Source organism: Dermacentor variabilis, chromosome 9 (genome assembly GCF_050947875.1).
Source record: "Dermacentor variabilis isolate Ectoservices chromosome 9, ASM5094787v1, whole genome shotgun sequence".
Classification (NCBI taxonomy): Eukaryota; Metazoa; Arthropoda; class Arachnida; order Ixodida; family Ixodidae; genus Dermacentor; species Dermacentor variabilis.
This window is the reverse complement of record NC_134576.1, coordinates 31,157,697-31,183,045: the sequence shown is the minus strand read 5'-3', so window position 1 is coordinate 31,183,045 and position 25,349 is coordinate 31,157,697. Positions and strand designations below refer to the sequence as shown.

The window sequence follows — 25,349 nt, the reverse complement described above, 5'->3', positions numbered from 1 at the left end:
TGTACTGCGATGCCCAGATCCAGAGATAAGCCTACAGTATTCTTCTGCAGTTTGTTTCACAGTCCTTCATGTAATGAGAGCGTGATAAAAGGTATAGCTGCTGGACTGGTATCCGCAATAGTCTGACATGCCAGGTAATAGCCATGCCAATAGCACACCAATAATAGTACATCCAGTGTCACACAGGAATCGCTCCACCATTGTCGACACAATTTCGTGAGATAGCATCTTATTCGACGCTGTGCTCGTCGAGACGCACGCAGATCTTCAAGATCCTTAGTACGAAGTGCTTTTTGCTCCGCACGTCTTCGGATAGCGCAAAGGTACTCACAGTCTTCATAATTAGCAGGAATATTACGGTGCCGAAATGTAGTATGCAATGTTTTCTTTAGACAATGGGCTACTGTCAGCACAAGTTCGCCGTCTCGAGTTGCAGCTGTAATACCTCGGCTATAGGTATCTCTAAAAGCATCCCAGTCTGTGCATTTCATTTTTACTTTTAGTGAAGGCATTTGCAAACCAGAAGCCAATATCAGAATTGGGTAGTGGTCACTGCCCCTTGTCTCAAAGTCAGTGCCCCAGCTAAACCTTTGAACAAAAGACTGAAACAAAGGATAGATCAATGCAGCTGATAACTCTTGGCCCCTTCAGGCAAGTAATGCTACCATCATTTAATGCGATGATCCGCGAGTAAATTAGCCAGTCTATATTCTCGCCCACAAGTGCGCATAGTGCCCCAAATTATGTTATGGCCATTAAAATCACCGCAGTTAATGTGTGGATCAGCTGTTGTTGAAGGTTAAATTTTCCAATCTTGGCACATGAAATACTGCCCCTGGCTCCAAGTAGGCAGTTATTGGAGTAAATGTCTGCTTGCCAATGATTGACTTTGCGTAGATGCACTCATTCGTGCTATGTGGGGTGACAAAGTGCCTAGAAATTTCCTTTTGTGGTAATATCCGAGTCTTGTGTAGACCAGACCTTCAGGATAAGTGGTTATCATTTCCTCCATTCGCAATGGATGCATTGTATCCACCAGTTACTGGTTGGATTTTGCAATGACGTTCCTGTAGCCAGTCTTCAGTGAACCTCTTTGACAACTTGAGTCGCTGGGTATGTGCTGCTCTTCAACAAACCACTCTGACACCAACCTGGGTCACTGGGTATGTGCTGCTCTTCAACAAACCTCCTTGACACAAACCAGGGGTACTGGGTATATACCAGTGTTCAGTGAACCTTTCTGACACTAACTTGGGTCATTGGGTATGTGCTGCTCTTCAACAAACCTCCTTGACACAAACCAGGGGTACTGGGTATATACCAGTGTTCAGTGAACCTTTCTGACACTAACTTGGGTCATCGGGTGCGTGCTGCTCTTCAACAAACCTCCTTGACACCAACCTGGGGTACTGGGTATATGCCGGTCTTCAGTGAACCTTTCTGACACTAACTTGGGTCATTGGGTGTGTGCTGCTCTTCAACAAACCTCCTTGACACCAACCTGGGGTACTGGGTATATGCCGGTCTTCAGTGAACCTTTCTGACACTAACTTGGGTCATTGGGTGTGTGCTGCTCTTCAACAAACCTCCTTGACACCAACCTGGGGTACTGGGTATATGCCGGTCTTCAGTGAACCTTTCTGACACTAACTTGGGTCATTGGGTGTGTGCTGCTCTTCAACAAACCTCCTTGACACCAACCTGGGGTACTGGGTATATGCCGGTCTTCAGTGAACCTTTCTGACACTAACTTGTGTCATTGGGTGTGTGCTGCTCTTCAACAAACCTCCTTGACACCAACCTGGGGTACTGGGTATATGCCGGTCTTCAGTGAACCTTTCTGACACTAACTTGGGTCAGTGGGTGTGTGCTGCTCTTCAACAAACCTCCTTGACACCAACCTGGGGTACTGGGTATATGCCAGTATTCAGTGAACCTATTTGACAACAACTTGAGTCACTGGGTGTGTGCTGCTCTTTAACAAACCTATTTGACAACAACCTGGGTTACAGGGTATGTGCTGGCCTTCAGTGAACCTCTTTGACACCAACCTTGGTTACCGGGTATATGCTGCTCTTCAATGACAAAAAAACATTAAACATTTCTCAAGTGTAGGGCAGAATTGAACCTGCATCATACATAGTCTGAAAATCTTCTCTGAAATGTGTCACACATGGTCTCTTGTACATTAACCACATTTTATTACACATTTAACTGTCAGTGTAACTCTAGTTGCCTATGCTGTAACATCACCTTTCTAAACATTTAGTAAGATATACAAATTCTCATGTAGACAAGAAAATAAATGTGGACATATTAAATTGAAATTTAATACCTTGAAGCTGCACAATGGATTATGAGGGGCACTGTAGTGGTAAGGCAATGGATTAATATTCATCCCATGGACTTCAGGGGGCAGGAATTGCCTGGCCAGATCAGTCACTTGTCAGACATTGTTTGTTTTTGTTATGTATGAGCTAGCATAGTTGGCTGGTTTGATTTGCCAGCACTTTTTCCGTGAGTAAACTGCACAGTTCCAAGATTAGGGAGCGCCAGTTCGGAAGAGCAGCCACAGTGCAATACTAGGGCCTTCTGGAAGTGCATGCAAAAGTGCCGATGTGGTGCAAGTCTTTTACTGCCACATTTGCATCTTGCACCTTTTGTTGCTAGCATTTCCCAGTATGTGCTATGATTGAATGCCCAGTTTTGTCAGGTTTGTGGCTGCCATGCCATACGGAACATGATGGACAGTGGCTTCTTGCGAGCACTCTAACAACAAAAGTGAGCAGAAATAACAATCTGGTTGCAGTGTTGGCACGTAAGCTAGTGAAGTGGGCAAAAACTATATACTTTGGTATTGTGAACAGGCGGTAAGTAACCACTTTGAGTTGAAATTTAAACACCTTTCCTGCCTGCCTCTGGACAAATTCTTTGGCCACACATGAATACTGAATTTTCTTGTGAATATTGGTACCGTCACTGCCAATTAACAGCGTCATGTAGGTCAATACACCATTCAGCAGAACTGTCTTATTTCATGTAGTATTTGCTACCATGGCGATGGAGAAATCGCTTGCTACTTCAGCATTGCAGGCCATGAGCAATGATAATCCCCAGCAGTGCAGAAGGTTCAGAAACTGGGCCTGAACTTTACCTGCACTTTTTCAAACGATCAGCATGATGAAGAGGATGCCACGCATGCACCGCTGAAACAAATGGTAAAGTGTAGCAATGCCTGAACTAGTTAACGAATTGTAGCCGAATCGAATGAACCTTGTATAACCACTGAGAAGCATAGTAAACTTTGTGAGCTGGTAGCTGTTCATGGTTGCAGAGGTAGCGCTAAACTGACTCAAGACGAAAGACTGACACAATGTGACGGACAAAGAGCCCACTTTCAAATGATTGAATTTATTAGGAAAACGAAGAAATACAAGTTAGGCCAGGTGTGTGCGGACGTGGATAGATGCCTGCAGGGTGAAAACGGTGCACACGTGGCCTGCAGGCCACACACACCACCAAGAATGCGGCATGCACATGCGCGATGGTATGCGAGATACCTCTTACTCGCAGATGCATCTACAAAGGCCAGGCAGGCAGATGTCCAAACAAGCGCCTTACGGCGCATGCTTACAACATAAGGATGAGAACCCAATCACATTAAGCAACGCACTGTCAGATCTGCACATGCCGCCCAGGATTAGCCAAAGTGCAGGTGACGTTTCGCCACCAAGAACCGGTAGCGAGAGAAATTGTATAAGCATTGTATATTTCGCTTTGAAACAAAAATCTGCAGTTCTTGTTTTATGTGGTCTTCGTGTGTGTGTTTTCACTTCACAACTATTGCAGTGCACTCAGCAAGATAATTTTTTCCTTTCACCCCCCCTTTTTCCTGCGCATGAATAGAGTGCAGTTGGAATGGCACACATATAAACATGTTCATAAATAAAATTTGTCAATTGAAAGTCAGCACTTTGTCCGTCATGTTGTGTCTTTCTTTCGTCCCATGTCAGCTTAGCGCTACCCCTGCAACCTTGCATAGCCAGGAATTTTCTCTTATTCCTGCATTCCTGAATTCTACCGCTCCCCTCTGTAATGCCTTCAGTTTTTGCGGGTACTAATAAATGAAACGAAATCTTTAAAAAAATATTTTGATCTCCTGTAGTTCGTTATACAAACCCAACCCACGTTACGAGTATTTCTGCATGTCATGTGGCTGCTGCGGCCAGGAATCCAGCCCACAACCTCGAGCTCGCCAGCAAACGCCAAATTTTGTGTCATAACAGCTATGGTGCCCAGCTGTAAACCTGAGGTGCAAATTGTGCAATAGTTTACAGGCCCCGCCACGCTCTCTGTAAAACTGTGCTGCTGGCTGCATATAATGGTTCTCATAAGCTGCCCATAGCTGCGAGCGTATGTGCAGCTCTGTTACTGATCACAAGGTCATGGGTTCGATCCTGGCCACAGTGACTGCATTTCAATGGGAATGAAATGAAAAAAAAAAATCAGGTAGAAATAAATCGCTTGCGTACTTGGATGTAGATGCATGTTAAAGACCACCAGGTGGTTTGAATTACTTTGAAGCACTCCACCGCGGCGTCCCTTCCTGAGCAGTTTCGTGCTTTACAACAATAAAGTTATTGGCAGAGAAGAATAATCTTCGGGACTTAATTTCTTTGTTAATCAAAACTATACAAGCAACAGACAATGAAGCTAGAGAGAGCATAGGGGATATTAATCGTCACATTTTTAATTGACGAGTCGAATTAATAAGATAAATCGATGTGAAAGTGGACTGAAAGGTAAATATTCCGCAGGTTGGTGTCGAATCCCCATATCTCCAGCATTAAACGTACACTCGTCCATTTTCTTATATATTTGTGCAGTGTACAAAGTTGCCCCTGGCAGTCTTTTAGCCAGCGATACTCGCATGCCAAGGCGGCGCATGTGGGGCAGAAGTGCGATGAAATGTGAGCACTCATAAGGGTGCCAAAACAAAACAGGACCAGGTGGAATGCTAAAGTGCCCGCGCGAACGAGACTTCGGATCGTCAAACGTTAATCCGACGCATTGAACAATACGCCCCTCGTACGTATTTAAACGTGTGTTCGAGACGTAAAATTTCATGAATTGACGACGAGAGATGTTGATGCAGAGTCTTTCAACATGGCAATACCCACTCGCAACCGAACAGCGCACGAAGGCAACCGGCGCTTGAAGAAAACGAAGTTCATCGCGAGCTCACCCATCTGTTTGTCATCCGGACTGAAGTGGATGCCGGTGATGCGTCCCTTGAGGCCCTTGAGCTCTCGTTTCAGCGCTGGCTCCATGACACACAAGCTGCAACCAACACAATCAAACAAACCAGCGTTCGATACACCAACGTCAAACACACCGCGCAAGTGCGAAAGTTTCGAAGAGTTTAGGCAGTCAAACTTTTCCCGCGATTGCGCGTCTTTACGTTTACCTTGTTAGTGAAGTGACGGGATAAAGACGAGTTGCATCAAGCGCATCAAATGTGGTGTAACTGAACAGTCGCACGGAAACACCGCCGTTACTTCCACAATTCAAACTTGTTCCTTTGTTTATTTTTTCTTCCCCTGCACTGGGTGGCACGCTTGCAGGCGCTCACGCGCAATGGTATTTGCCTATGCCTAGCACGCCGTGCACTTGCGCAGACTCGCTCGCGCGCGAAATAAACTGCAATTGCAAATGTACCCGTAACAAATTTGGCGCGACTTCAAAAAAGCCAAAACAACAACCGCAAGAGCCTCTCTGAGCCTGACTTGTTTCGACTTGCGGTGGCTTATGGAAGAGTTTAGTAACTGCAGAAGTAAGAAACAAGTAACGCGACCTAACAAATCAAGAGTTGAACTAAAAGTAACAACACATATTTTGCTAACTGCGCGAGATGTGTACGCTGTGACAGTGCGTTGAATACCATGAGAAAATAAAAATAAAAAGTCTAGTATTTCTGACGCCTCGGTCCATGCCTCGGAAACCGACCTGTGTTATCATTTTCGTTTTACGGCGCCAATATAACGAGGTCAGCTAGCTATCGAGCACTACTTTTCGACGATCTACTGAGGGCTGCAGAGGCAACGAAGATGATGCGAGCAATCCGAGTAAACAAATTAGGCGGTCCTCAAGTTCTTCAACTTTCGGAGAAAGTGCCGGTTCCTGAAGTGGAACCACGCAAGGTAATGTCCACGCGCGCGTCGTCTGCATTTGAATGCCCTACGTACGATGTCGCACCGAGACAACACGAAATGCGACCAACTCGCGCAGTTGACGCAGATGGGTGGACAACATCTGCGCTATTGCTCTCTGATATCACGCTAATGAGCCAGCGTAATGATACCGTACTTGCCATTGTATGGGTGCATCTTTCGAGTAAGCGCGCGTAACATTGTGCCATCCGGTACTCTGCCGCTTGAATTCATTTGCCTGCAGTTACTGAGCGGCAAGGTCATCTATTGAAGCCGACGCATACTGGCTGCCAAAACAATAGTTATTGGAGCACGGGTTGTTCCACTTGCTGGAAAAATATCGTTTTAATGTTGATTCCTCTCGATCGGACAGAAACATGTTGACAGCCCGGCTTCCAGTGAACTCGAGCCGACCGTCAGATATATATTGCAACGAATTAATACATCTGTATATTGACTGCCGCCAAGGTTGGCGTTGTTTTGTCCGCCTCGCTAGTGCAGCGCGTATATTAATTCATGCCCTCAGAAATAATATTAAAAACCTATAATATATATATATATATATATATATATATATATATATATATATATATATTATATATAGCTGTTTCTGACTTGCGCTATATGATGTGAGTCGGTCGACGCGTATTCTCGTCTGATCGATTGTCGCGGGTCGAGTTATTACGATCGAGTTGCTCCGGGATAAATATTTTTGTTGAGGCTTTTAATTATATCAGCCACATGTATAACTTGCACGTACCAAACGTTTTATGCCGCAAGGGAAGCAGTTTGAATAAAAATAAAAATTGGTACATCAGGTCTTCGACTACTGGTAGTAAAAACGAATTTACTGAAGGGGTGTGGCTCGTGCGGGGATGGAATAAAATTTAAAGCTGAGATGTATAAGAGAGGAGGAGCAATATGCCGTTCAGCCATATATATATATATATATATACATATATATATATATATGCATGTCTGTAGGCTGCCCTTAGATGCTGACTTTGGCTTGGGTGGCTTTACGATCCTGTCTGCTGATATACTTTCAGCAGTTGGCAAGTCTGCAGCAAGTGCAATACATTCTATGGGCTCACCATCTGAACCGGGGCAGAGATCAATTTGTTATAGGTTCACTGGCACTGCCACATTTCTGTGCAATGAGGTGTGAGGGTGACACACAAATAGAGCCTGTGTGTAGCATCGCCTCATTTTTTTTTTCCAGTCAGCACATGAGGGATGCTGAGCACCGAGGAATTAGGACACGTGTCCGAAATTAAGGTGGTTTTTACAGGCTAGAAGGCATAGTCTGAGGTTGGCATGCACATGTGGACGTGGTATATGCGGTCTGTGATTTGTACCCTGGTGGCAGAGAAACTCGGTGGAATTGTGCCCATGCACAACTGTCTCATTTTTGCAGGTTTCTATACAGGCTAATGTAGTGTATGAAAATAAATTGGTAACGAATCCAGTTTTAGCGTTATGATCAACCTGAACATTTACTTTTTGAACATGCTGTAAATCGCACTTATATACATATATATATATATATATATATATATATATATATATATATATAAAGTGCACCGACGCTACACCAGTAAAATGTGTGGATTCGCAAGCAGCCAGCTGTAAAGCAGTCACACACTTACAGGAAGGTAAATGCCAGCTGCAGCTGTGCAGTACACAAGGAGATAATTTAATTGAAAGAAGGCAGAGAGGTCGGCCTGAGCTAAAGTGCTCTAGCCTGCTACTCTGCACAGGGGGAGGGGGAACGGGGACATAAAGATGTGATGAGGGATGATGATGACATAGCAAGAAGGATGCGCAAAGGTGAAAGCAAGTTCAACACTCTGATGATAAACATTCACAAATGTCATCCATGAAGCCACAATCAGGTTTCGCCTCAAGTCTGTAGTCACCAATTTGAGTGAACTTAAAGATAGAGGCGTTAGGACGAAGCTGGTGTGGGCCTCCCCTGCGTGAACAGCACAAGCGCCAAACAAAATCTTTATAGCACATAAAGAGCTGCGATAAGCGGCTCTAGCACGGCGAGCACTTGTAGGGCACTTTTAGCGGCCGGAGTCTCGAGACCACCGAGAATCACGCGCATTGATTCTACTAGGTGCTTCAGCATATTTTGTACACTCTCCTTCTCATTGTGTTCATCTCCTTGCTTGCCCGTACTGTCACCGGTTTCATTGACCCTATAATTCTTGGCTTCATGGCGCAGAGGACCGCTAGTGCCCGCTGGCATGGCCGTGGGCCTAGAGGGCAGCAAAGGCCATTCCGTGTCTGTATCAGCAGGTGGAGGTGAATGTTTGCCGCGTGTTCTCGTCGACCTTGAATTATCATTAGATGCCGTTACTGTCCTCGATGCACGCACAGGCAGAGGTGGTCGTGGTACCTGTGCCACGCTAGGTAGTTCTGAAATGGTTTTGTTATGCTTCTGTGGCGAGCGTTGGTCACTTTGGCGAACAAATCGAGCAGCCTCTTTACGTGAAGATTGGTCTCTTGCCATTTTTCGAAGAATACGAACCTCCTGTTTCATCTTCGGGCATTCCGTCGAAGTCGCTTCGTGAGAGCCAGTACAGTTGGGGCATTTAAATGAGGACGCCTCACAGTCGGTGGTATCATGCTCTCCGCCGCAACGCGAGCAGGTGGCTTTGCTTCTACAAACAGCACTCACGTGTCCTATCTTGTGACATTTCCGGCACTGAATAGGCCTCGGAACGAATGGTCGTACTCGGTGTATAACGTAGCCCACTTTGACAGACGCTGGTAATGTCGAAGAAGCAAACGTTAACTTGATACATCGGGAGTGCCCCAAGCGGTGAATCTCAAGAATGCGCACCGATGACCTCAAAAGACTCTTGAGGTCCGCATGCTTGATTTCAAGCTCCACGTCGGAAATCACTCCAGTTGTTGTCTCCTTCCCGTAAGTAATAAAGGAGCGGACGGGGATTGCACTTAACTGCGGAATGGTCCTTAACTTCTCAAGTATTACGGAATTTTTCACATCTATTGTCAGGATGTTCTTGCGAGCGTTGATCCTGATCTCGTTAATTTGCCCAGGGGCCACACTTTCAATATATTCGGTTAGAAACTGCCTGCTGAGGGAGTTCATGCTGTGTGACGTCGAGAGCGGCACGTAAGAAACCATGAAGGATCCTTGCTCACTCTGATGCGATGAAGTCGCCTCAGTCGACACGCGGCGCATCTTCTTCATACGGCGGCCCATGACTACGGTGTACTCGCTGTCAGAGTCCACGGCTTCTGGCGTTGAGCTCTCCCAGGAATCGAGCTGGTCCGAGCTTCCAAAGGCACGTCGTCCAAAAATGAGCGATGAAGTAGACGACTGACCTTGTTCAGGTGGTCGTGGGAACATCTTCTTACTCATTCTTGATGAAATGACTCTCACGAAAATGGCAAGAACGTAAAAAAATGCATAACAGCGAGAGGCCCAGAGCACCAGTAAGCTCTGGGCACTTCTTTCTCTTCCTCCTATGTACTCCCTATGGGCTGCATGCAAGTTTCTTTCTTTTTTTTTCAATATTATCATTATCTTTAATGTGACTTCGAAAAGCACGCTGAAAGAATTATTGAAGACTCCTATTGTGAAACTAATTAGCTCTGACACTCTGGCATCATAATATTCACTGCTTCAAATTCTTTTGTTTAAGTAGAATAACCACATGTTATCTTCTTCTTTTTCATTTCTTGTCATTTATTTTTTTTCCTTGTTCTCCATGCTTGTCTCATTGATGGCTGTAGTTCATTCACCATATGTATCATGTTCATAGGCAGGCATGGTGCTGCAAGCCATCTGAGGCTTAGACTGGCCTGTTCGTGTTGTTCTGCATTCTTGGATGGCAATAAACATTGTTGTTGTTGTTGTTATTGTTGTTGTTGTTACTTTATTATTGATATCTTAGCCAGAAATGCTGGAGGCAAGTGCACGGAAACGTTTTCAGGAAATGTAGGTTATGCAAACTGGCCTGTGGACATGCCTTGATAAATGAGGGCAAATAGAATGTAACTGCAGTGCTCTGATGTGAACATCAAAGACGAAATTTGCTTAGCGGAGGTTTGGTAAGGAGCTGCGCATTTTCGCTTAAGTGCTATACAGCTGTCATTACACTTTAGAAGAACAAGTAAATCATACTGTACCATTTCAGTTGGAATTGTTCCATTTGTATTTCGATTGCCTGTTTCTTGTGTACTGGCGTGCACATGCAATCTCTGCCACAAATGAGTGTTCATGAACTTGTATTTAGTGTTTCTTCTGTAGCTGTGGTAGAACTCAAGATACCTTGAAAGTAAAGACACTTTTCTTCTCCATGGGCCTATTAGCTGTCCGAGTGTGAGCAACGGTGTACAGGGTCGTCCTTTATGAAAGGGAACACGCGAGCGCGTGGCCTGTGCTCTGCAGAGGCTGCTTAGAGCGCCAGCAACAGGCAGCAAGGGGAAGCACGTCTGCTGATAGCGCCATCTCTTGGCGACCAGAATAAGCAGGCATGACTGATAGACAAGCGGCTGTGACTGCCTTCCACACCAGGTGGATGCACAACAAGCGGGACCTGCAACCAGACGCTGCTAGCAAACCGCACTTGGTCAACACCACCTAGTCTTGGTACGGTTGCACATTGGAAGCTTGCAAGTACCAACGTATGCCTGCTAGCTAATAAGCAGTCTCAGCGTATTTCAATGCGTAAGCATCCTTTGGCTAGTACCGAAGCAAGATCTGTCCGCCAAGCGAAAAGTATAATGCCTTGTATCTGCACAAAAATGCGCAATGTGCGAGCTTTCGACATTTAATTATTATAATAATGTAGATGTAGATTATAGGTAGCTTTATAAGCGATGAGGAACAATTGAAAAAAAAGTGATTAGGGAGAATAACCCTAGGGATACATAGGGTCCACAGAAAATGCATGGAGAAGCCAACTTAGGTAGAGGTAGGCCAACTTGAAATTTGGCGGTAGGCCAACATAAATTTGGGAGTGGGCCAATTTAAATTTTGGGATGAGCCAACTTAAGATTTGAGGATGTGCCAACTTGACATTTGGACAAATTTGGAGGTGGGCCAACTTGAAACTTGGGTGTAGGCCAATATAAATTTGGCGGTGGGACAACCTATATTTTGGGGTGGGCCAGCCTAAAATTTGGTGGTGGACCAACTTGAAATTTTTGGGGTGGGCCAACTTAAATTTGGTAGTGGGCCAAGTTGAAATTTGGGGGTGGGCCAACTTATATTTGGGGGTATGCTTATGCACGCAGGAACTCCAGTAGAGTTCCTGCGTACTTTTCTTTTGCAGTACGGAGCCCTGGCTGCCCACTCCCCCCATCCCCCCCATAGCATGAATAAACCTCACCAGATTTGTAGCGGTTTAGGACAGAAATGCACTAAAATAAGACTTCAGCTTAGGTAAATAAACATATTTTGTTTATTATTCAGGCTTAGTTATTTCTATAATGATGGCATTTGGCTAATTAATTCATTAACCTTAGCTAAAGTTATGGCGAAGGTGTTTATATCTGTAATTATTAGTATTACTTATATAGGTCTAACTATACTCAAGAAACCCTAATTCTTGATAAGGCTCTGTTGATTTAGCCTTAGTAACTTTTTATTAGTCTAATAATTTTGCGCAAGTTGATTTTAATTAGCCTCAATATTCCTAATTACCCTCCAATAATCGCCGTTACATTTAACTATTTATATTGTAACTAATCTTATACGTCTGTATTAACTTTACTAACACTTATACCTCTCAGTACTCACTATATATAGTCAAAATCGTGTCTCATTAGTCATAGGTATTCATAAGGCATTCTCATATACACCTTCGTAGGACATCATGTATACCTATGCATGCAGTGCATCGTGTCACGCGTTACAGACAGAGAAATGGACGGACAAAGTTCCGAGGGAAGGAGCCCTAGAATGCTTACGCATTAATATAGGTACGTCAGGAGTACCTAATAACTACCGGGCTTATGTTGCCGCTTCAACATTTCCAGTGCGCTTGCGTATCCAACGCGGTTTGCTAGCAGCACACGTTGCGCTGCAGGCCCCGCTCTTTGCGCAATAGTCATGCGAGGAGGGGGAGCTCCAACTGATTCTAGCAGGCGCTTGCCTATCGGCCATGCCTGGTTATTCTAGCCGCCAACAGATGACGCCACAAGCAGACGTGCTTCCCTTTGCTGCTTGTTGGTGGCGCTGTAAGCAGCCTCCGCAGAGCGCGGGCCACGCGCTCGCGTGTTCCCTTTCATAAAGGACGACCCTGTACAAGACCATATCTACAGGTCACTGGAACAGCATTGATATTACAGAGCATTCCCTTTGAACATTTTATGCAGGGTATACACAGCATGCTCGAAACATTTTATGCAGAGGTGTAAATAGCATGCTAGACTGCATGGAGTGGAATTGGTCTTCTTTTTGAGATGATGACACAAGCATTGACCCCACCATTGTAGACTCTGCTGGTATGCTCTGCAGTGACATTAAGCACATTTTAATTTTTTCACATAAAATGTGATTGTTTGTGGAGCCTTCTTTTGAGATTGCCAGTTTCATGAATATATAAATTTGTGGACTCCGTTCGTGTAACTGTGGATGCAACTACAAATTTGCACTGACACAAACTGCACCAAGGACAGTGCAAAGGGAATGCCGCATGATGTACGTTGATCTACTTTTTTTGTTACTATCGCGTTGAAGCAATGTCTTACCATTTACGTTTCGAAGCTTGAGTTCTTGCATTACTTGTGCACATCAGTGCAACCAGCATGCTCCCAAAGCTGTGCTGTGATTAGCACAGCTTTGGCCATGAGTGTGTCTTACCTTGAAGCTTCTGGTTCATTCACTAACATGCGCTGTGATATACGTAGATTATCGAGAAACTTCTGTGTCATATATATAAATAGCAGCTGATTGAGAGCTGCTTCAGTTCCGATTCACCGACAGCTACTGTGCTTGCCATGATTATTCATTGCTCGGTTCGTCCTTAATGTTTCTTTGTGGGTGTTAGTTCACCCGAAAATTTTGTTAATTCAGTTGTTTATTGTGTTAATCACTTGTTTTCACTTAATTCCTACACTGTGTGATAAAAAACTGGCATAAGCAACCAGGACAACAATTCACTGGAAGATGGAGGCCATTCCTTATTCAACCACTGTTAGTGGCATAAACAATTATATATGGGCTCATATCTCTTTTTCCTTGTACTGCCATCTGTGCCATTTGTGTTGGGTGTTGAGCTGTGCCAATCAGCTCTACTTAGCTCCCTGCTGTGCGTAGCTTGTCCTCAAGGAAAATGGTACAACAGTGCCATGTGAAGTGCAGAGGCCAACAGAGCACGCTCAACTTGATGTTGTACGTTGTTGTCTGCTTCACAGTGCAATCGTGGATGCTGCCGCTACACCTTTTGCTTGCATGCAGGTCTTGGTTCGCGTGAAGGCAGCTGGCGTCAATCCCGTTGACACGTACATCCGCGAAGGCACATTCGCTTACACCTACCCAGTGCCTTTCACGCCAGGAAAGGATGGCGCCGGTGTCGTGGAAGAGGTCGGCGAGGGAGTTGGCAACGTCAAGGTACGGTGCGAGGCATTAGTGAAACAAAGACTTGCAAGAGGCTATTGCTTTGGCTGGTCTCGCATAGAAGCTTGGAACTGAATCGCCTTTTGCCATTTGTGGCAGCATGTACGTAGCTGACTGCAAATGCTGACCATGTGAGAACAAAATTTAATTCTGGCTTGACTACACAGAGTGGTGCTAAGTGACGTACTGCGAAAATTGCACTCCGACTTGGGGACTGTGTGTCAGCTTAAGACGAATTTTTGGGCTTTGAAGGAGTGCTTTGTTTGTGCATAGCTCTTAGGTTATGAGAACTTTTGTGGCTGACAGAACTTGCTTGGATCCAGATTCATGATCAAATTGGTCTGTGCTTTTGTCTCTCTGTTCCAAGCTCTTCTCTTTTCTTATTTTCCAACTTCCTGGCCACAGTGACCATACTTCTGTGGGAATGGAATTTCAAAACGCCTTGCGGTTAAGTTATTGCACTTGATAAGAAACATTAGGCGGTCAAAATTAATCAGTAGCCCTGTGCTGCAGCATCCCTTATAGCTCCGGTGTATTCTTCTATGTTTCTAGGAAACTGCAGCAGTTCATGCTTTATCAATTTCATTCTACACTTGATAGCCATGGTCAACACAGTTCGTTACTTAGTTTCAGGCAAAGTGCATCAAACAGGCACATGTCACGCTTTCCACGTTGTCAGTGAAGACGAGGCTGCTGATGTCTATGTTTCGTGTGGTACTTGCCGTGAACATTCAGAGCATATTGTAGAAAAGAGTGGCTATAAGTTTCATAGGTTATTCATATTTTTAGATTATTGCAAACGAAAAGATAAGGGGTCACTGAAGAAGAACCTCTGCGCTACCCCGTATGCATGCCATACATTTAATGTGCTCCCCTGAGTTTGCTGTTGCAGTGCTTAAAAAAGATTTGTACATTCAGCTTTGTTAAAATTACTTTTGGAACCTTGGGTCACTCTTTTATGATCACTTTATTTTTTTTAATGAAAATGCCACTGACTATATCAAACACAGGACCCAGCTTTCTAGTAATGGCAATGTTAGGTTAAAAGTAATATGCCTGTGCTAGAATACTTTATTGGTGTTGTCAATGTTTTACAGCTGTTACAGATGTTGGAGAAATATATGGGCAATCTTCACACAGTTAACCAATGCTACTGAGAGGTTCTCAAATGTAGCCAGTTACAGTAAAAGCTCATTGATTCAAATTCCGCAGAGATGCTACGAAAGTTAGAATTATACAAAATTCAAACAAATGAAAGTCTGAAAAGAAATCACTTGGTTAAGGTGCGTATATAGTCCGACATGGTGTGAGCACGCGCGCAGACGTGCTACGTCACATTGGCATGAACAACAATGTCTATACTTCAAATCACTGGCGCAGCCAAAAAGCAAAGCTGTGTGCCCCGCGCAACGATGCCAGCATCGCCAATGTGCTCCCACACACGAGCACGCTCCCCATCCACGATGGCGTGGAGCTCGAATTATTGGTGGCGGTGCGGATTTCAGTGTGAATTAGCGGGGTGTGTTACATATCGCTTTCAATACATTGTTGGACAGAGCGTGGCGGCTACTTCAAATTATCTGAAATTTCAAATTAACAGGTAGTCAATTAATGAGATTTTACTGTATATGTGGCGATACCTGTATAGACATATCCATGGAAGAAACCAGGATAGCTGCTACTGTGGAAACACATACAGCAAGCGTAATTAGACACAATTGTAAGTTTATACAGACGCATATGTTTCAGTACCACTCGATGTGATGAATTAGGTGAGCAGAGGTGATTCTGTACGGAGCGAGTAGCTTTAGATCAGGCTTAGAAAAATCATCTGGCAAAAATTTAATCACTAATGGTTCATGCTCTGGTTATATTTCTGTAGCATCTCCTCGCTGCTAAGTTCTGTTAAGAGGGAATTCCTCTCTTTTCTCAGTTCTTGCTCCTCGTTTTTCAATGCCTGCTTTTAATAACTGTTCCACTCTCAATGCCATTAAAATTTTTTATGAAATTCGAAATTTGAGTATTGTCCACTGTTTATCGTTTTTTGCCATTTTTTTATCACTGAAGGAAAAAGTGAACACAGTTTCATCAAATCCAGGAGACTGTGTTATTGCAATCAATGCATTTGATCATTGAGTGCAATTGTGTGTTCACTCAGCTGAGATTTGAGGTATCGAGGGGTGCTGCTGCCTGAGAACACCTCCACAAAAATGTAAATGCACTCAGGCTGGCAACTCACCGGTATCAGTCCATTGATCTCTCTCAAGATGTCCAGTATTGTCCAGTGTTGCTAAATCGGCTTTCTATGCCCATTTTTTTTTCGCTGGCAATATTGCCCTTTGCTTCTCGCCTGAACTCTTCTCTTTCAGCTCGTGGTAGCTACCTCATCTTTGCATGGCAATGTCATTCCCCTGTCCCAGCTGTACTATCTCTCCTGCCCCTTTATGAGTTTGTTCATATCTTTGAACATCATTTAAAATGAAAATGATGTAACCTCCAAAATCTGTTTTATTGCAAGCTCAGCTTACAGACGTGCATTGAATCTGTGGGAAGGTAAACAATATCCCTGAATTGTTCAACTTATGAGAGGCTTCTGCTTAACAGTGTTTGGCTCAAATTGAGTCCACTAATATTTATTTAAGACTGCATTAAAAGATTAACAGTCTAATAGGTCTGGGGGAATAAAAAGTAATGCATGATATTGATAACGCAGAGTCCCAAAGGCAGCAAATTGGTGGAGAAACCACCAAAGCCATCAGTGCAGTAGAAACTCATTATAGTGAATTTGCAGCAGACATGAAAAATATCTGTTGTATCTGTTATGTTTGTTTCATGCCAGTGTTGGCAGAAAGCATTTTAAATTTACCTAATTATGTCCACTACATCATTATGTCTGTGTTCATTATATTGAGCTTTGAGTATACTAAACGCTACTGAAGGTGGTATTACTGATATTATTGAGCCAGCAGGGGGAAAACGTGCTTATTTTTTCTCACACACGGTCAATGTGTGTTTCTGTGCGAGATGTGAGCTTGCAGAATGTGGGTCATGTGCATGTAGAATAGAACTGACATGAGCCCCTAAACATGCAGAAGCACTGATATGCAATGTCACTGCCAGAGTGTCTGAACATGCTTCCTCAATGCCCTGTGCAGCGTGGGGAGCGCGTGTTCTTCTCCATCCGAGATGCGAAGAACACGCACGGCTCGTACGCCCAGTACTGCCTGGTGAGCGACACTGACGTCTGGCGGCTGCCGGAGTCCATGTCTTTCGAGAAGGGAGCTGCTCTCGGCATCCCATACTTCACGGCTTACCGGGCAATTGTGCTCAAGTGAGACTACTAGTTCACATCAGTTAACAGATAATGGGGCCTGGAATAATGAAGCTGCTCGTAAACATAGGCAGTTTATAAAAATGTGCACCGGCCAGTTGTGAATGCAGAGGAGATGATGTACCAGAAGTGCTGGCAAACGCAGACAAATTTTATGGACAAGGAGCTTTGTGAAGTTGGTCTTAAAAAAGTAGAAACGTTGTAAGGTTTATTGGTGTGCTGTTAACACACTAAACCTTGTATGGCAATACTATTCTGTTTTATTGAAGTTCATAATGTGCATTGATCCCATTAGCTTTCATCTTATATTCATGTTGATGCTGGCTTTTATCTGGATTTATATGCCACATACGTAAAAAATAAATTTGAAAATAAGTAAAAATAAGTTTGAAAGCCGCGTGTCCTTTGTTCTCGATTATTATGTTGTTACAGGCTGTATAAGTTCTCATACACAGTGGTTAAGGCTTGCACTGGGCCTAGTTGCAATAACATGACTGGGCGACAGCGCTGCAAAGGGTTACAAGACACGCGTACATTAGGAACACCAATTCAATTTCTCATTCATGGTCATGTTCCTGTTGTGTGTCTCGTAAACTTGTGCAGCTTTGTTTCTTCATCTCATATGCAAGTCTGCTGAGGCTTCTAAGAGGCAGGGTTCTATAGTCCTAACTACTAAATTGGAACTTGGACATGAGAGGTGACAGCCTGAAAAGGTGTCTTAAGAACCCTTTGATAGTGCTTTTGAGCATCAACATCTGACGTCTTTCTGTGAGATAACATTCCTCTTGTAGCAAAGTATTTTATGGCAACAACCAACAGGGCTGGCAGATCAGATAATTCTCTTCACAAAGCTGGCATGGGTTAATGGCATAAGTTAGAGTAGGCACATGTAAGCAGGCAGAAAGCTGCTAGGCAGCTGTCGAGTTTTGTGCTGCTTATCTCACTGACTTTTCTCTGTGCACTAGGAATTCACACAGAAGAGGAGTGCTATCTGTAGTAAGAGTTAAAAAAACATAAGAATGAGGCAATAAAATGCCATTTCTGCAGAAACACTGGCAGAAAGGGTGAATGTGAATAATCTAACTGCTTATTGTGTGTATGGAAAGCAATGCAGCACTTAGGCGACAGTGGGCACAGTTGGCGATTGCCACGTTGGAACACCAGTTGAGTTTAGCTACTGTTTACTCATTTGTCATCATGCATTCCATTTGGTGCTGCTTGCGCAAGTTTGAGAGTGTACCAGAGTGTTTGCTATGTGCATACGATTTGATTATCAAGGTGATGACAGTGTTCGCAGAAGTTCAAGCGCAGCGGCCGTGTCTTTCGGAAAAGTGATGATAAAATGATGACAGTGATACTTCAGTGAAAACAACCACTGGGTCAAGTGCAATGAAGTATTGTGAATATATCCTGCCCTATTAGGCTCTTTGCCTTTACAGAAACGTAAAAGTGATAAGTGCAGGTGTTGCTTGCTTTGCTTCCATTTTGCTGCAGGGTATTTCTGCATCGTAGCACGTCCATTTGTTAGTCACTGTCAGGTTTATTCAGTTTGATTTTAGTGTCTACTTTGTTATAAATCCTGATGCACAATGTACGTGAATATGTGTACCGAATAAACACTTTTAAATCTCAATTTTTTCTTTAAACAATACGTGAGTAGATCCACCTCTGGGTGTGGATTGTTAGTGCACTGCCCCTTTTTTTTATTGTATTGAAAAAGTATTTATTAACATAATGCCATGTTTGAATTCATTGCAGTCATCATGTAAAAAGCTATTGTTCTACCTGTTTCTGTGCCCTCGGTTACATTATATATATTCTTTTAAGAAGTGCTGCATTTCTATACCGCATCTTGTGTGGTCTCGTCACTCAATGTGCTTGGCAGGTTTGTTCGCCCTTGCAACAATGCCCTTAGAGACACTGTAAGTAAGTGGTTAAATAAATAAATAAATAAATAGGCTGTGACTCCAGCGGTGATCTCTGACTACAATGTGGAAATTAATAAGTGGATTCAGTATACACATCATGTGAGCAAGTTTGTACAGCCTATAGCAAAAAAATTTGGAAGACGCTTCAGCTTTGTCTTTAAGAGTGGAATGCAATAGCATTCAAAGATCCCTGACTGCTTCTCACGCTTTCTGGCAACCGGGAAACACTGGCTGCAAACGTTATGCACGAAGGCGGGCTTTATGGCAGAACTGAGGCCTCTCGCTTGGGCTGGGATGCAGCGGAGGCGAGCGCCAGCTAGAGGTATTGCAAGGAGCCGGGCGCACCGCGCTGCAGTCCCCAAGACACCCACCCGCGCGCCGGTGCACGTAAATGGCAGACACTGTGGCCAGTCTGTCAATTCTAGAGACGATGGAAAAGGGGTTTCTTTGAGTTTCCGCATAACAGAATTATGTATTCTTGTATAGTCAAATTACAATCTGAGAGTTATCATGTCTGTAGGTTGTGTGTAAGTTGTAGTTTATGATTTTTCCAGATATGTTAGCTTGAGAAATTCAATTAGCTCAGTAAGTTCCTTGCATCACATGGAAGGCCTGGGTATGCGTGATTGGAAAATCTTTTTGCCGAAACAACGTCTGACACCTGATTTTCTGCGACACGAGCTCCTTAACACTATCGCGCTAAAGGCCAGAGTTACATTGCTGGCAATGGCCAACTGACCTTACTTTTCCTGTGACAGGCTGTACAGTCAGTGATAGACGTAATGGTTGGATTTATTTCTTAATCAGCACAAATTTTAAGAACCATCTCTGACAGACGGCATAGTCCTGCCTCTTTGTGTGGATTACTTCAAGAAGAAGACATTCCTTGCATGAGAAATTGTAATGTTTAGTTCGCTAGATGAAAATGAATGTCTATTAAGAGGAAGCTCTAGCTCAGCACTTAGACTGCCCTATTCAAATACATGTAAAACACAGAGATGTTCTCATGAGATGGATGCTTCTCTGATTTGAGTGAAATTTGGTGCTGCTGGCGGAACACATTTAGCTAAAAACTTTGCACTCAGAATCGAAAGTCGGCAAGAAAAAAAAATTTTTTGTTGTTGTGATGCCTATAGGCAACATTTGTCCATAAAGGATTTACTGGGACACCATTGCGTGTTATACTGCATACTGGGAAAAGACATCACAAAACTGGTACTGGTCTCAGGATGTCTACTGAATTGGTATGACTTCGTTACTGCGAACCCCATTTCAGAAATTGCAACACAGCCCCTAAAGTGAACAAGTTAAAAGTTAAAAAGTGGAACTTAGTTGCTAGTGACTTTACACTCTGATCTGACATGCGAGTAATATCCAAACTGACAAGCAATTCATCTAAAAAGGTGCAATTCCACTGTCTACAACCGATTAATGACTCTTCAAAAAATTCACTGACAATTACAATACTCCCTAGTGTGAAATTTGAGTGCAGCTCTATACGTGTTTTCATTTTGCGATATATTGGCTTGCGTGGACAATCTTGTCTTGTGCAGCACATTGCAAATGGGGCGAACAGCGCGTGGGTGATGGCTGGGCGTAATTCACAGCAGCCTCTGCAAACAGACCTCCACTAATGCAGCGCTTTGTTTTCATACATAGTATCATACATGCTCACCACATGCTATCAGTGAACAGACGACACATCTACTCTGGTGCCATCTGGTAGCTATCATTACCGCAAAGAGGCACTACACTTTTCTCACGCTTGCGCCGTATCATCCACCTCATGGTTTCACTCTAGCCTCGTCCTCTGCTTTGATCTTCACGCTCTCTTCGCTTTTAATCCCCCGCTGCGCTCTGCGTTTGCTCTTTCATCCTTAGCTTTGCTCGTATGCTCGGTGATGCCGACGATGCCGACAGCGCCGAGGCACACCGACGCTCAACATAGAACGGGCGCTTAAGAGCTGCACTCTAAGTAATCTGCTCTGAGTGAAAAATGAAGAAATGAAAACAGGTTGTGAAATTCTTTCAGAATGACTGTGCTTGCAACGTTGTGATCTGTGTAACAAAGCAGTAAATACAGCACATACAGTAACAGTAACATAGAGTGCAGTAATAGTAATGTTTTTGCGCACTGCAGTCCAGATATCTTGTAGTCTAGACTTCAAAAATACCAGGGTAAAGACAATTTGGCAGTGTTAGAAGCGTCAAATGTGCTTGCTTTTCACCGAGCAGCACCTCACTAGCCGAGTCAAATGCTGCGCTGGGCCACACAGCCCACTTATTTCTTCCCTTTCTTTCTGTCTATCATCGCTTGTGCATACTCGCTTGGCTGCTCACTGCCACTTTGTTGTGGCCTCACGCAGCTGTGGTGAGCTGGCAGTCGAAGTCCTTTTTGTAATGTGTTAGCATTAGGACTGTTAAAGTGGAAAAAACTGTGTGTGTGTTTGAAGCATGGGAAGCCAGTCACGTGGTCACACGTATATATGTGTAGTGCAACTGACGGTGCTCTGCTTCGGACCACCGTCAGTTGTACTTCGCTCCTCAAAGAGGGAGGAAACGTGTTGAGTGAGCTCGTGAGAACACTTCGTAATGTGGCAAATGCAGTTTAAATCGTGGATCCGGGACGTGAAAGAGGTGCGACATAATGCGAACATGTTTCTCTCACATTTACCGCTAAACCCTCCACTGAATTTTTTTTTCCTCCTGCCATATAAGACGCTGTCAGGGATGCATCAATGTGATCACAGTATTAAGTGTGGCCTTGAGTAAGATGCATTATCAGATTATGAACAGCGCGTTGCCGTTATCCCTCAAGAGAAAAGTGTATAACCAGCTGTGTCTTACCAGTACTCACATACGGGGCAGAAACCTGGAGGCTTACAAAAAGGGTTCTACTTAAATTGAGGACGACACAACGAGCTAGGGAAAGAAGAATGATGGGCGTAACGTTAAGGGGATAAGAAGAGAGCAGATTGGGTAAGGGCGCAATTGCGAGTTAATGACATCTTAGTGGAAATCAAGAAAAAGAAATGGGCATGGGCAGGACATGTAATGAGGAGGGAAGATAACCGATGGTCATTAAGGGTTATGGACTGGATTCCAAGAGAAGGGAAGCATAGCAGCGAGCGGCAGAAAGTTAGGTAGGCGGATGAGATTAAGAAGTTTGCAGGGACATGGCCACAATTAGTACATGACCGGGGTAGTTGCAGAAGTACGGGAGAGGCCTTTGCCCTGCAGTGGGCATAACCAGGCTGATGATGATGATGATGGTTGTGAGCAAGAGGATCGGCACTTTTGAGTGGGCGCGATCAGACCACACGCTGCACCCAAAAGAAGCCAGCATGCCAGCCCACAGCGTCTGAGCGAGATCGCAGCTTTGTAAGGACGCTCGTTTTGCACTCGTGCGAGGGCGAAGCATAAGTGCCACATTATTTGTGGGCGCCTACTAAAGGTGCGACAATTGTGCTCTATGCAGTTCAGTTTCGACTTTTGCGGTGAAATTGTTCAGAATTCCTTATGATGCAGAAAGTAGCCCTGTCAGCTTTTTGGATGTCTGGAGCCAGCTATGCTTGGATGACTGGCCTAATGGATGACTAATTAATTTGCCTTAATTTGTAAATTCTTATGAGCACTATGTATATTGAATGCTTGATGTAAGGTCTACTTCAACAATGGAGTTTGTGTGGTGCGAATATATTGGGTGTCTCTTTTTTTGTGTTAACAGAATTTGTAAAAACGTCCTGTGCCATATAGCACAAATCTATTCATTCACCTGAATTACTCAAAGAGGCAGACATTACTTACATACTGAAAATCAAAATAAATTTTTGACTAAGTGATGAAATTTCACTAATCAGCTTTTTAACTTATTACGTTATTGTACCTACAATATACAAACTTGAATCTAGCAACAGTTTTAAGATAAGCGCTGTCAAACTTGTGATAAAAATGCACTGTTGTTCCACTTAATTTTTAACGGAACGCATTAAGTCTTTATGCATTTAAGGTAACAAATTTACCGAAAAACCTACGCATTTCATTGCAAACTTTGGGAACGCATATCTCGAAATTGATGCTATCTTTAGAATTCCTTCCAAGTGGATATGGCTTTCCAAGTCACTGGCTATACAATTAGTAAACTTCAAAGTGTGCTGTAAAGTTATTAGTTTAAAGTTAATCAGAAAAACTTTGTTAATTAATCATATATTCATTTTGACATCTAATGCAACTAATGTCTGCCTGTGAGAGTTTTATAGATCAAGAAGTAACACTTTGAATTATTTCGATGTCAATTACAGTTGGGTCTGCCAAGTTCTTGTAGTGACTGAATTCAGGTCGCATGTTATTTTCCAGTTAGTGTGTTCTTTCTTGCGTTATTTTTCTTTTTCAGGATGTATTAACTAGGTTCTACTGCAGTTAGTGTCCTCATGTATCTGTAATAGAGAGTTATCACATCAAGTCTGTATTCTGTAAACTAAACACAACTCCCTGAAGAGTAGAAAATTGTGATCACAGTGGTACACCCTGTGGTATGCTTTTAATGATTCTGAATTTGCAGGAAATATGGCGAAACAATTTTGCTTCAGTGAAGAGAGTTACTAGCATTTGATATTGTCCTGTCTTTGCCGTTTTTTTTTTTTGTTATGGAATGTCACCAGATAGGTCGCACGTTTATTACACAGGCATATTAAAGGGCTCCTCACCAGGCCCCATAGCAAATTTTAATTATATGCTGGAAGTTGTTACGTGTCCTCTAGGGAGTGTTCTGCTGCGAAAATCTTTCAAGTCTGCTCATTAATAGCCGAGATAGAAATATTTCAATGCTGTGAACCCATGATTTCAGCAGGTGGGCTCCACCGCATAGCGAGACTCCCTCTCCACTCACTCCGTGTAGCCTTTGCAAGGGAAATTCCTTCCTGCATTCCCCCATGCCAGACCTTGAGAATCGCGCGACACATACGTCACGCGATCACTTTTTTACGTACGCGATCACTTTTTCATGTACGACACATACGTCACGCGATCACGGCTTCACTTTTTTTCTTCATCTTTTTTTTTTCTTTTTTCGGCGATGCGCACTTCTGTTGGTGGCGTTGCGCAGAAGCTGTTATCGTTTCGCGCAACGCACGATTTTGCGCTCTGTGCACAAGGACACATGACTAGTGGTATAATTCAGTGCTAGAGGAATACTGAAGTAGGACAAGCAGATTGCAGAGCATGATATTGCGCTGGAACACCGTAGAAAATGGCATAGTTTCGGTACCTAGCTGCGCACGTGACCGCACGACCGTGGGAACAAGCAGACGAAGCGGAAGTAGATCTCTCCTTCTTCAGTGTGATGTAAAACAAAAGACATGCAGACATTCCATTTGTGTGTTTTATTATTTCTCTAAACTTCAATTCGTCAATTCAAGCTACAGATTGAACAGAAAACAGATGTCTTCAATAATTCTCGAAGTCACGTGTCGCCACAAGCGACGTAACACTGCGGACTGAAATACATGGGTGCAGGGACGCAAGTACGTCATCCTCTGGCTTGGAGCGTGGCGGCCGCGAGGAGAAGGAAAAATGGCATTCAGTTTGAAATTTCAGATCTTTCCGCGGTGCATAGCGATGTAACACTTTGTAGACATTATCGTTATCGTGCAGTGTATGCTCTGTGCTTGTCAGCTCAATATGGCCATACCTGGTGAGGGGCTCTTTAAGGGAACACTAATGAGAAAAATGATGTCACTTGTACTAGTATATTATCCTTCAACAATACCAAAAATTCCACTCTTACTGCACCCCTCATGAAAACTGGATGGGAATTCCCAGCTGGAAATAGGCTTTTCAGCCGGATTTCCTATTGGAATTAGCACCTCTAGCTGGAAATTTCCCAAAGCCAGCTAGAAATGGAATCCACCTCAGCTGGCTTTCCAGCTGGAAGTTTTGCAGCTCCAGCTGGAACCAACTGGACAGAGTTTTCAGCTGGAGGTGGAATCCACCATCTGGAAAGTGGCAGGCATATTGGTGGAAGCTTTACACTTGCACTAAGAAATTTCTGGTATCTGCAAGATTTCCACATTTACAGTCCTAGGTGGTGTTTGTATAAGAATGAAAAACTTTCGCTCTTTCAGCTATAAAAAAATTCTATTTTTGCTTCATTTGTTTCGCGAGATTGCACGTGAAGGAGGCCCGAAAAGCAAAGAAGAGGCTCAAGAACGAAAGGCAGGTGGTTACGCCACCTTGAAGTTCCCACCAGTTCACATCAGCTTGCCGTAAGGTCATGAATT

The 25,349-nt window shown here is 43.7% G+C and overlaps 2 protein-coding genes across 2 annotated transcripts in view; one reads left to right on the top strand and one right to left on the bottom strand.

Annotated features, from left to right (window-relative positions):
* The window catches only part of LOC142592570 (uncharacterized), a 163,499-nt gene extending 157,682 nt beyond the window's left edge, over positions 1-5,817 (bottom strand). The window contains exons 1-2 of the mRNA XM_075704096.1: positions 5,468-5,817; positions 5,246-5,340 (exon numbers count right to left, since the gene is read on the bottom strand). Coding sequence (XP_075560211.1) covers positions 5,246-5,330 — 85 coding nt within the window. The 5' untranslated portion in view covers positions 5,331-5,340; positions 5,468-5,817. The remainder of the gene's footprint in view (positions 1-5,245; positions 5,341-5,467) is intronic.
* A 157-nt stretch (positions 5,818-5,974) lies between these two features.
* Positions 5,975-25,349, top strand: part of LOC142592571 (quinone oxidoreductase-like) — a 39,125-nt gene continuing 19,750 nt past the window's right edge. Inside the window, exons 1-3 of the mRNA XM_075704097.1 lie at positions 5,975-6,200; positions 13,654-13,806; positions 16,968-17,143. Of these exons, the coding sequence (XP_075560212.1) occupies positions 6,108-6,200; positions 13,654-13,806; positions 16,968-17,143 (422 nt within the window). The 5' untranslated portion in view covers positions 5,975-6,107. The remainder of the gene's footprint in view (positions 6,201-13,653; positions 13,807-16,967; positions 17,144-25,349) is intronic.